The following is an 11690-nucleotide window of genomic DNA, read 5'->3' as shown; positions in this document are numbered from 1 at the left end:
CCCGCCCACAGGATCTTGGGCGCTGGTTTCCAAAAGGCAGCTCTTCTCTCGGTTGCCTCGCACCAGAGGCTGGTTACACGTCCGCAGGGAAAGTAGCCTCGCATTCCCCGCCAAGCCCTTAGGAGGGAGGGGCTGGCGTGAAGCCAGAGGGGGGGTCCCCGCTAGGAGGCCCAGCTAGGCCGGCCCCCCCCCCGGCCTTGGCCCACATTGGCAGCCTCGCGATGCACTGGCTGCCTCTGCAATTCAGGGAGCAGGACAGCAGCCAACAAGACCCACAAGGAGACCCAGCAGCCCCACGGCCTCCCTCTTACCACCAAGAGACCTGCCCTTGCCCAAGCCAAGTTCCAGCAGGAGTGCCTTGCAGGGGTTGGACCAGATGACCCTTGGGTGCCCCCCTCTACAAGTCTCGGATTCTAAGCAGGCGCAGGCTGCCTGTTTCTGGCTTGATCTTTGGGATTTGTGCTACATTCATCCTGCAAGGAAAGGCAGATGAGTTGAGCGCTAACCTTGCCTCTTCCACCCCAGCCTCCAAAACCTGGCCCCCCAAGGGCCTTTAGGGATGCCAGCAAAGCAGCAGCGCATGACGCAAGAGGGGAGGGTGCGGGCATGTGCAAGAGGCAGCTGGCATGCCCAGGGCGGCTGGTTGTGGGGCAGAAGGTCTGCATGTGGCTTCTCAGGAGGCCTGAGCGTGTCGCGTGCCTGCTCTTAAAAAAGCCTTTTCCTCAAAGCACATAAACCAAAAGGAGCAAGTCAGAAGTGGTATAAATCCATCTCATCCTTCAAGGTCAAGGTGTGGATTGCAAAGACCTTGTACAAGCCAGAGCAGGCCAGGCAGGTGAGAGCTCCAGGGCATAAAAGATGGAGATAAACAAAAACCAAGGCTGTCCGGATCAGTCAGCTGGTGAGGGATTAAAGACATGTTAGCACACCCAATTAGCTGTGTGAGACCGGATGGAAGGGATGAGGCCAAGAGACGAAGGGTAGCAGCATGGAGGGTGTCTGCTTTTATCTTGCGAACTGCACTGAGATCTTTGGATGAAGGCTGGTATATAAATCAAATAAATATTTTTCTAAAAAAGAAAATAGCACTGGCAGACTTCTGGATTTGTTCAACCGCAGAACTCCCGCAGGAGGCAACCACCAACCTAGATGGCTTTAAAATAGGGTGAGACAATACTAGAAACCCCAGGAGGGGAGACGAGTCTTGAGTTTGAATTCTGCTTGCAGGGTTCCCACAGGCATCTGGTTGGCTGCTGTGAGAACAGGATGCTGTGCTAGATGGGCCCCCTTTGGCCGGATCCAGAAGGGCTACTTTCACCTTCTTCTGTATGTCCCAGGCTCAGCAGCAGAGCCAGCCGTGGGCTGATTCTTGGAGAGTCGCACTCCAGCTGCAGCGCACAGGGCTCCTCGGAAGCCTCTGCCCCATTGCAAGGGGTCCAGAAACACAACCAGAGCCCTGCAGCAGCTGGATTTGGGCCAAAGGGGTCCCATTGCGTCCAGCATCTTGTTCTCACAGCAGCCGACCCGATGGGAAGCCCACAGGGAGGGCCGGAGGGCACAGGCAGCCGCTCCCCCCACTTGGGATTCCCAGCAGCCCCCTGGAGAGCACAGGCGTCATGGCCAGCAGCTGCCCAGAGCCTTTGGGTCCTGCATGGATTTGTCTGCAAGATTAAAGGCATCCTAGTTCAACAAAGGTCCGTATAGTTAAAGCCATGGTTTACCCAATAGTGATGTATGGAAGTGTGAGCTGGACCATAAAGAAGGCTGATTGCCGAAGAATTGATGCTTTTGAATTCTGGTGCTGGAGGAGACTCTTGAGAGTCCCATGGACTGCAAGAAGATCCAACCTCTCCATTCTGAAGGAAATCAGCCCTGAGTGCTCACTGGAAGGACAGATCCTGAAGCTGAGGCTCCAAGACTTTGGCCACCTCAGGAGAAGAGAAGACTCCCTGGAAAAGACCCTGATGTTGGGAAAGATGGAGGGCACAAGGAGAAGGGGACGGCAGAGGACGAGATGGTGGGACAGTGTTCTGGAAGCTACCAGCATGAGTTTGACCAAACTGCGGGAGGCAGTGGAAGACAGGAGGGCCTGGCGTGCTCTGGTCCAGGGGGGTCATCAAGAGGCGGACATGACTAAACAACAAGTTCAACGGTGCCCATCACAGCCACCCTCCCATATTTTATTTGCTGAAGGAAGAAAAGGTGAAATGATGAAGAGAGCAGGAGAAGCCCTTTCCTGGTCCTGAATTCAGTGTCACCTGGCCATCCCGTTCTGGGAGAGGTTGCAGGGCAGCAGCTGAAGAAGGGTTTTCTTGTGTGTGTTTCTCGTGGCTGATTAGCTGCTCTCCCTGTGCAAAGGTCAGAGGGGGCAGGGTTTCTGCTGAGGCAGGTGATTAGCTGTGGGAGGAGCTTATCAGAGCTTGCAGGGCAGCGGCGTGCGCAGTTTGATCCATCTTTTAGATTTAGGGGAGCTAGTCTCAAACGTTTGTTGGGGGAGACCTAGGTTTTTTTTGGGGGGGGGAGTTATTTGTCCTGTCTTCAGGCTTCTTATAATGGAGGACCGCTGTAGCCACCCCCAACGACACGTTCTCAAGATGGAGGGTGAGGGAACAGCTGCAGTCGCCTGCGGTTCCTGCGCAATGTTTGCCATCTTGCCAAAGGTTGCAGGCAGCTTTACCTGCAGCAATTGCATGTTGATTGCCCTCTTAAAAGACAAAGTCCAGCAACTGGAGGAATGTGTAGCTACGCTCCAAAGAATTAGAGAGCTGGAGCTCTTCTTGGAAGCAACAGAGCACACCGTCTCCACCAAGGAGGAGACAGGGGACTCCCCTGAGAAGGAGGCTAGTTCACCAACACAGGAGCCTGATATATGGAGAAACGTGACTCAAAGAAGTAGGAGGCCCAGGGTTCGCTCTGATTGTTTAGAAATACACAATCGCTTTGAGGTCCTCTCCCCTAGCATGGAAGACGAAGAGCAGACTCCATTTGAGGATCTCTCCCTCATTACAGTCAATCAGGTATATGAAGACGAGCAGCAAAGTCAGTCCTCAGGGAATGTGCAGGCGACCTTGGAACGGACAGCTCACGGAAGAACCCCAACCAGACCTAAGAGGAGGCGTGTAGTGGTGATAGGGGATTCCCTACTGAGGGGAACAGAAGCAGTGATTTTGGGGCCTGACAAGATGTCTCGGGAAGTGTGCTGTCTCCCCGGGGCTAAGATCCAAGATGTAACTGAACGACTGCAAGGAATCATAAAACCCACTGACAAATACCCCTTCCTCTTGGTTCATGTGGGAACCAATGACACTGCAAGCAATAGCCTCCAGAAGATCAAAAGAGATTACGAGGCTCTGGGCAGGAAATTGAAGCAATTAAATGCACAAATTGTCATCTCATCTGTCCTCCCAGTTGAACGACGTGGCCCAGGGAGAGAGGGAAAAATAGTGGAAGTGAACAACTGGCTTTGCAAATGGTGTAAACAGGAACGGTTTGGATTCTTAGATGACGGACTGCAGTTTCTTGAAGATGGACTTCTGGCAAGCGATGAGCTGCACCTCACAACGGTTGGGAGGAATGTTTTTGCCAAAAATCTCAGAAACCTCATCAGGAGGGCTTTAAACTGACTAATGTGGGGGAGAGAGACAGTGCTCCTGAAGGTAGGAGTCTATCAATTGATGAAGATGATCATCCCAATGTCATAGACCGAATGGAGCAAACACCACGCAGACCTAGTGGTGGGAGGAAAAAATCCTTAAATAAGAGACACGGGGGAATGATTAATGGACTTCAATGTCTGTACACTAATGCGCAAAGCATGGGAAATAAGCAAGATGAGCTTGAGCTCTTGGTACAGCAAACTAAATATGACATAATAGGCATCACTGAAACCTGGTGGGATAAGTCCCACGATTGGAATGTAATAATGGAGGGATACAATCTATTTCAGAGAAACAGACCAGACAAGAAAGGAGGAGGAGTGGCGTTATATGTCAGGGATGTGTATACCTGTGAAGAGATCCAAGATTTAGAACCTCAAAGCCAAAGTGAGAGCATTTGGGTCAAAATTAAGGGAGAGAAGAATAACAGTGACCTCATTGGGGGAGTTTACTATAGATCCCCAAGCCAAACGGAGGACATAGATGATGCCTTCCTGGAACAGATGGCCAAGCATGCAAAAGGAAGGGAGATAGTAGTAATGGGGGACTTCAATTACCCGGATATTTGTTGGATGTCAAACTCAGCCAAGAGCATAAGGTCAAACAGATTCCTCACTGGCCTTGCAGACAACTTCATTGTCCAGAAAGTGGGAGAAGCAACAAGAGGAACAGCCATTTTAGATCTGGTCCTAACCAATGTTGATGACCTGGTTAGTGGGGTAGAAGTGGAAGGATCATTAGGCGCGAGTGATCATGCTCTTCTGAAGTTTACTATACAGCGGAAAGGAGCAGCCAGGCATACTAGGACTCAATTTCTTGACTTTAAGAAAGCCGACTTCATAAAACTTAGGGAAGTGCTGGGTGAGATCCCATGGACAGTAATACTAAAAGGAAAGAGAGTTCATGATGGCTGGGAGTTTGTTAAGAGGGAGATAGTAAAAGCACAATTTCAGGCAATACCAATGAGACGGAAACATGGAAGGTGCCTAAAGAAGCCAGGGTGGCTATCTAAAGAACTTTTAACTGAGTTAAGATTAAAAAAGGATGTGTACAAAAAATGGAAAAGGGGGGAAACCACCAAAGAGGAATTCAAACAAATAGCCAGCACGTGTAGACACAAAGTCAGAAAAGCTAAAGCACAGAATGAACTCAGGCTTGCTAGAGAGGTTAAAAGCAACAAAAAAGGCTTTTATGGGTATGTTCATAGCAAAAGGAAGAACAAAGAAACCGTGGGGTCACTCAGAGGAGAAGATGGTGAAATGCAAACAGGGGACACAGAAAGGGCTGAACTCCTCAATGCCTTCTTTGCCTCAGTCTTCTCCGATAAAGAAAACAATGCCCGACCTGAAGAATTTGGAGCAAATGATTCAGCGGAGGAAACACAGCCCAGAATAACTAAGGAGATAGTACAAGAATAATTGGCTAGTTTAGATGTATTCAAGTCTCCAGGGCCAGATCCAAGAGTATTAAAAGAACTGGCAGATGTGATCTCAGAACCACTGGCAGTCATCTTTGAGAATTCCTGGAGAACAGGCGAAGTCCCGACAGACTGGAGGAGGGCAAATGTTGTCCCTATTTTCAAAAAGGGGAAAAGAGAGGACCCAAATAATTACCGCCCAGTCAGTCTGACATCAATACCAGGGAAGATTCTGGAGCAGATCATTAAGCAAACAGTCTGTGAGCACCTAGAAAGGAATGCTGTGATCACCAATAGTCAGCATGGATTTCTGAAAAATAAGTCATGTCAGACGAACCTGATCTCGTTTTTTGACAGAATTACAAGCCTGGTAGATGAAGGGAACGCAGTGGATGTAGCCTACCTTGATTTCAGCAAGTCATTTGACAAGGTGCCCCATGATATTCTTGTAAAGAAGCTGGTAAAATGCGGTCTTGACTATGCTACCACTCAGTGGATTTGTAACTGGCTGACTGACCGAACCCAAAGGGTGCTCATCAATGGTTCCTCTTCATCCTGGAGAAGAGTGACTAGTGGGGTGCCACAGGGTTCTGTCTTGGGCCCGGTCTTATTCAACATCTTTATCAACGACTTGGATGATGGACTCAAGGGCATCCTGATCAAATTTGCAGATGACACCAAACTGGGAGGGGTGGCTAACACCCCAGAGGACAGGATCACACTTCAAAACGACCTTGACAGATTAGAGAACTGGGCCAAAACAAACAAGATGAATTTTAACAGGGAGAAATGTAAAATATTGCACTTGGGCAAAAAAAATGAGAGGCACAAATACAAGATGGGTGACACCTGGCTTGAGAGCAGTACATGTGAAAGGGATCTAGGAGTCTTGGTTGACCACAAACTTGACATGAGCCAACAGTGTGACGCGGCAGCTAAAAAAGCCAATGCAATTCTGGGCTGCATCAATAGGAGTATAGCATCTAGATCAAGGGAAGTAATAGTGCCACTGTATTCTGCTCTGGTCAGACCTCACCTGGAGTACTGTGTCCAGTTCTGGGCACCACAGTTCAAGAAGGACACTGACAAACGAACGTGTCCAGAGGAGGGCAACCAAAATGGTCAAAGGCCTGGAAACGATGCCTTATGAGGAACGGCTAAGGGAGCTGGGCATGTTTAGCCTGGAGAAGAGGAGGTTAAGGGGTGATATGATAGCCATGTTCAAATATATAAAAGGATGTCACATAGAGGAGGGAGAAAGGTTGTTTTCTGCTGCTCCAGAGAAGTGGACACGGAGCAATGGATCCAAACTACAAGAGGTCTTTAAGCAGAGGCTTGACAACCATATGTCAGGAGTGCTCTGATGGTGTTTCCTGCTTGGCAGGAGGTTGGACTCGATGGCCCTTGTGGTCTCTTCCAACTCTATGATTCTATGATTCTATGACTCCTGGGAGGCTGCCAACATCACATCCAGCCCCCCTTCCACTCCCCACTTGGCTTAACGTCCCGCCAGATGAACTCAAAAATTGGTCCTTTGTTCCATGACATTTTTTGCTGTTCCTGATACAGGCAAATTCTGCGCTCACCTGCCCTTTTCCAGGAGGGGATCCGAGTCTCCAACTGCGGAAGCTGACTCCCCTCCACAGGGATCTGCTTGGATCCCCTTGTGCTGGATTCAAGTCAGTGCTGCCTCCCTCTGGGCAGAACTGGGGCTCAGAGCAAGGAGCCTGAAGTAGCCATGCCTGACCCCTTGGTAGTCCAGCAGATATCCCATCAGGGAAGTCACCCAGCCCAGCCCAGCCCTTTTGACCTGCAGCTGCCCCCTCCCCGGCACTGCTGGGCAGGGGCAAGAGGTGGCAAGGGGGGGTCATAGGCAGAGGCGGAGGTGTGTGTGCTGCCTTCCCCTCCAGCTCTCATTGGCAAGCAAGTCTGCAAAGTGGACACTAGAAACCCCTGACAAACACCACCGCCCCCCCAAAAAGCAAGTAGAAAGCTTATGCAAAGCAGAACAACATGCAATAGAATGCTAGTAGTAAATAATAATAATAATAATAATAATAATAATAATAATAATATTCCCTCCCCCATTTCGCTGGGTTGCTGCAGCCACTCTTTCCCCATAAAAATGACCCACCAGCATTAACCGGAGGGGAGGGGGGACATTTGGAGAGGAGAAGTGGTGGTGGGAGCAGCGGAGGGGGCTACTCAAACCCCCCCTCAAGCCTTTGGGACAGCTCAGTTGGTAGAACAATGTGGGTTTGAGCCCCACGTTGGGCAGGGGGTTGGGCTAGATGACCCTGAGGACGCCTTTCAACTCTACAGTTCTATGATCTGCCCCCCAGTTCCCTTCATTAGATCATCCCCTTCCCAAGCGGCCTTCCCTGGAGGTCTGGCCTTGTGTGGGGCTGCTAGGGGGCCCAAGCACCATGCTGAGGCTCTGGGAGCCAGAGGGGCTGCCAGGAGGCCCAAGGCTGGGCATCATCCCTCCAGGGCCCCCCGCAGAGGGTGAGAGAGGGGCTGCTGCCTCTTGAGAAGCCCCCCCGCCTCTTCCCCAGAAGGTGAGCTCAGCCCCCCCCCCCGTCGAATCTCAGCCCCCTAGCCAGCTGGCTCCCCACAACGGACCTTGAGGGCAAGTCTCCTTCCACGGCCATCGCAATGTGGCAACCCCAGCTGGGAGCTTGGCTACTTTCTGAGGAGGAGGGAGGACCATGGGGTTGCCAAGCAACCAGGGAACCCCATTGCCCAGCCTGGAGTGTGGCAGTTGCTACGCAACGTGGGGGTAGGGGATGCTCTCCAATCCCAGCCGCTTCTTTGCAGAGTCAGGCCCCTGGGCCACCTCGCTCCATATTGTCCAAACTATAATGCATGGACTGACATCAAGATGGATGAAGGGGAGATTAAAGAAGAATGAAGTGGCTACGTCAGGAAGTAATGGACATATGTTTGCGACAGGAGCGGGAAACCTGATTTTTTTTAAAAAATAATTTTAAATAATTTTTTTAATAATTTGGGCTGATTTGTAATCATTTGGAAAACCAATAAAAATAATATATATAAAAAGAAAGGCGATTCTTTAGGAAGAACTTTCTGAAGGCAAGAGCTGTTCAACAATGGGACTCCCTCAGAACGTGGTGGAGACTCCTTCCTTGGTGGTTTTTTGAAGCAGAGGTTGGATGATCATGTGTCATGGATGCTTTAGTGGATATTCCTGCACTGCAGGGGGCTGGACTAGATGGCCCTGCGGGTCCCTTCCAGTTCCACTGTTCTGTGATTCTATGGGCCAGAGTGTGGGACAAGCGTAGTGCTGAGGCCATCGCTAGGCCTGGACGGCTGAGGCTTCAGCCAGATATAGGGACTTAGTGTGCAGCAGCTTAGAGCATGCCCCATATATCAGTTAATAATTGGCATTATGCACTGATGCTTATTATGGAATATTTGCAAACAGTATGATCTTATTGTGGAGTTTGGAACTGACAGGGTCAGTACTCCGGTGTGTCCTGTGTCTGAGAAGAAAAGGAGGGGGAGCAGAAGGAGGGGCTTGTCGCAGAGAAGTGACGCAAAAAGTCTTTATGTTTCCTCACTCAGTTTCACTTCTCGGTGAGCAGCAGAAGCTGCGTGTGTGCTCTTGGAGCACGGAGAATGTCTGAAGTTTCGGACGGTTTTATTGCCTTGTAAATAAACGCTTCTAGAGATAAGAACTGAGCCGTCTTTGGACTTGATTTATCCCTCATCTCACACGGACGGGACCGCTGCAGCTCTGCTCCCCTGCCGCGTCAACTTCCAGCAGAGCGACGCAGGGAAGTGTGACTGGACGCAGGGGTTGATTTATGCAAGAGGTTATGGACGTGTCGTGTTTCCTGACAAGTGTGAGAAGGGAGAAGGCTGCCAGCGTCGTGTTGCTGTAAATCTCCTGCCAGGAAAGGGCAGAAGGGAGATGCCGGAGAGCGGAGCCAAGAGCCAGGAGGAACGGCTGCTTCAAAGGTCCGGCTTGCTGGCAAACTTGTGAGTACGCTGAAGCCCCGGGGGGAGGCAGAATGGCTGCTGCACAGGCACAGCAGAGCCAGGAGAGCTACCCCGGTGAGAGGCTGAATGGGGCCAACTGGGAGGCCTGGTCAAGAAGAGCAAGGGGGTGGTTTGTGGCCACAGGGCTCTGGAGTCCAGTCCAGAAGGAGCCGGCCCCACCCAAGCAGGCTACTGCTCTGCAGAGTGAGAGAGAGCAGAGAGAGCTTTGCCTGCTGAAAGCAAGTGTGGACGCTTTGCTGTTGCCCCATCTGGAGGGCGTTGAGTCGGCTGAGGCCGCTTGGCAGGTGCTGAGGAGTCTGTGCGAAGGCTCAGCAGGAGCCAAGGGCCGGGAGAAAGCCGAGGGCCAAGGGAACAAGCCCCAGGCCGGAGTGGGAGCCACATCAGAGGGGGCTAGAAAATGCCCAGATAGAGCACCAAGCCCAGTGGGGGCTGTTCCGGGAAGCTGTTTCTCTGCTTCGACACCTTTGTGTGCTGGAGAGCAGCTGGGAGCTGTGGAAGAGAGCGCAGGCTGCACCCCAAAAGGCTGTGGGGGGGCAGGCCAGGCAGGCCATTCCAAGAGCTCTGAGAAAGCGAAAGGCTGCGAAAGTTGTTTGTGCTTTGAGGCGACGTCCAACAGCGCTGGGAAGCATCCGCTAGAGGCCCAGGCTGCCAAGGACACTGGCTGGAGTGGAATGTCAACAAAGCAGGTTCCCAGGGCAGGTTCCCAGCAACGGCGTGGGAAAGCTGCAGGCGGGGAGAAAAACAAAGACAAGGCGTCTTATCACCACCTCACAGCTGCGCTAGCGTCTCTGAGAAAAGACAAGAGCCTTAGCCGGGGAGAGGCTGTCGCCATGGCAACCGATGGGAGTGCAAGCATCGCCTTGGCATCTGTGGAAAACAACCAGAGACACTCTTTATCTCTCGTCATCGATTCAGGCGCCTCACATTGTTTAGTGACATCGTCTGGGCATTTGAGGAACTGCAAGACAGTTAAAACTGGACGCTATGTTACTTTAGCAGATGGGTCTCAAAGACCATTGACTGAAACTGGTCTTCTTTATTGCTCTTTCATAGACCATTGGATAGAAGCTTTTGTGGTGCCAGAGCTTGCCCACTGTCTTTTAAGTGTGCCAGCCCTTATGGCTGCTGGGTTTGATGTTTTGTTTTCTAACAATGTGTGTTCCTTTTTCAGGAATGGGAAGAAGATCCACAGTGTTCAGAGAAGAGGCACGCTCTTCCTGATCGAGATGCCCATTGAAGATGGGGCTGGTGGGAAAATGGGGCTGGTGGAAAATGGGGCTAGTGGAGAGTCCATTGAAGATGCCCAAGGGCAGTGTGCCAATGTCCCACCACACCATGATTGTTTACACTTATGGCATCGCAGGTTTGGGCACGTAGGGTGGTCATATGTGAGGAAGGCCACAGACAACACCATTGGGTGCAGGTTCAAGGCATGTGACAAATACCTAGATTGTCAAGCCTGTAAGCAATCAAAGGTTGTAACATGCTCATATCCCAGGTCTGAGAGGAAAACCAGTAAACCCTTTGAACTTGTGCATGCAGATTTGTCGGGACCCATGCCGACACCTTCGTTAGCTGGGTCTAAGTGGGTTTTGGTTCTGGTTGATGATTTTACAAAACATGCTTGGCTATTTGCACTGAAACAGAAGTCAGAGGCAGCTGCACTGATCAGGGATTGGATCACAGCGGTAGAACTACGGTTCTCTACCAAAGTAGTGTCCTTTCAGTCTGATCGTGGGGGGGAGTTTACAGGTTCTGCGCTGCAATCGTTCTTCAGGCAGAAGGGTATCAGTCATCGACTGACGGCCCCCCACTCTCCGCAACAAAATGGGGTTGCAGAGAGGAAGTTTCGCACGCTGCAGGAGTCAGCGAATGCTATGCTGGCGGACTCAGGTCTGCCACAGCGCTTTTGGGCCGAAAGTTTCCGAACGGCTTGTTTCCTGCAGAACAGAGTGTTCAATTCCAGTGTAGGGGACACACCGTACTTTCTGCTTCATCGGAAAAAGCCGAAGGTCCATTTTCTGCGCACTTTTGGATCTACAGCTTGGGTTCTGATTCCAAAGGCCATGCGCAGAAAAGGTGAGCCAAGATCCAGGAAGATGATCTTTGTAGGCTATGAGCCGGGTTCAAAGGCGTGGCGCTTCGCATACCCTACTGGCAACCAGTCCAGGCTGCTTATTAGCGGCAGTGCTGAGTTTTGCGAGCAGAGTGGGTGGAAGCGGCTTCACGGAAATCCGGAAATCTTGGTAGAATCAGATGAGGAAGAGGAAGAGGGTGAAGCTGAACCTGTTGCTGATGAGCACAGTCCACAGCCACAGAGTCCAGAGCCGGGATCTCCAAGGGAGAGGCTCCGTATCTCTCCAAAGGGGAGTCCCAGGACCCCTCCGCAGGTCTCTGTCAAGTCTGAGCCAAGAAGGGAACCATCCTCGCCAGCAGAACCAGCTGTTCGCCCTAAACGGCGCAGCAGGTCAGAGGGGGATGATTCTGACATGGAAGAAAGGAGGGTTGATCCAGGTGAATCAGGCGCAGTTCCAGAATTCACGCTGAGGAGGTCAGCAAGATCAACCAAAGGGAAGCCACCTGAAAGGTTTGAA

General features: G+C 51.3%; 1 protein-coding gene across 2 annotated transcripts in view; it reads right to left on the bottom strand.

Moving 5' to 3' along the window:
- Window positions 1-7794, bottom strand: part of MAPRE3 (microtubule associated protein RP/EB family member 3) — a 27521-nt gene extending 19727 nt beyond the window's left edge. The window contains exon 1 of one of the 2 annotated variants that reach the window (XM_083605553.1): window positions 7696-7794. In XM_083605553.1, the coding sequence (XP_083461679.1) occupies window positions 7696-7724 (29 nt within the window). In that variant the 5' untranslated portion in view covers window positions 7725-7794. The remainder of the gene's footprint in view (window positions 1-7695) is intronic. The other variant, XM_083605555.1, reaches the window with a different exon arrangement.
- Between the last annotated feature and the right edge of the window lie 3896 nt (window positions 7795-11690).

The sequence above is a fragment of the Podarcis filfolensis genome (assembly GCF_964270895.1).
Source record: "Podarcis filfolensis genome assembly, chromosome: 3".
NCBI classification, from domain to species: domain Eukaryota; kingdom Metazoa; phylum Chordata; class Lepidosauria; order Squamata; family Lacertidae; genus Podarcis; species Podarcis filfolensis.
Note: the sequence above shows the minus strand (reverse complement) of the source record. Positions and strands in the feature narration are given on the sequence as shown.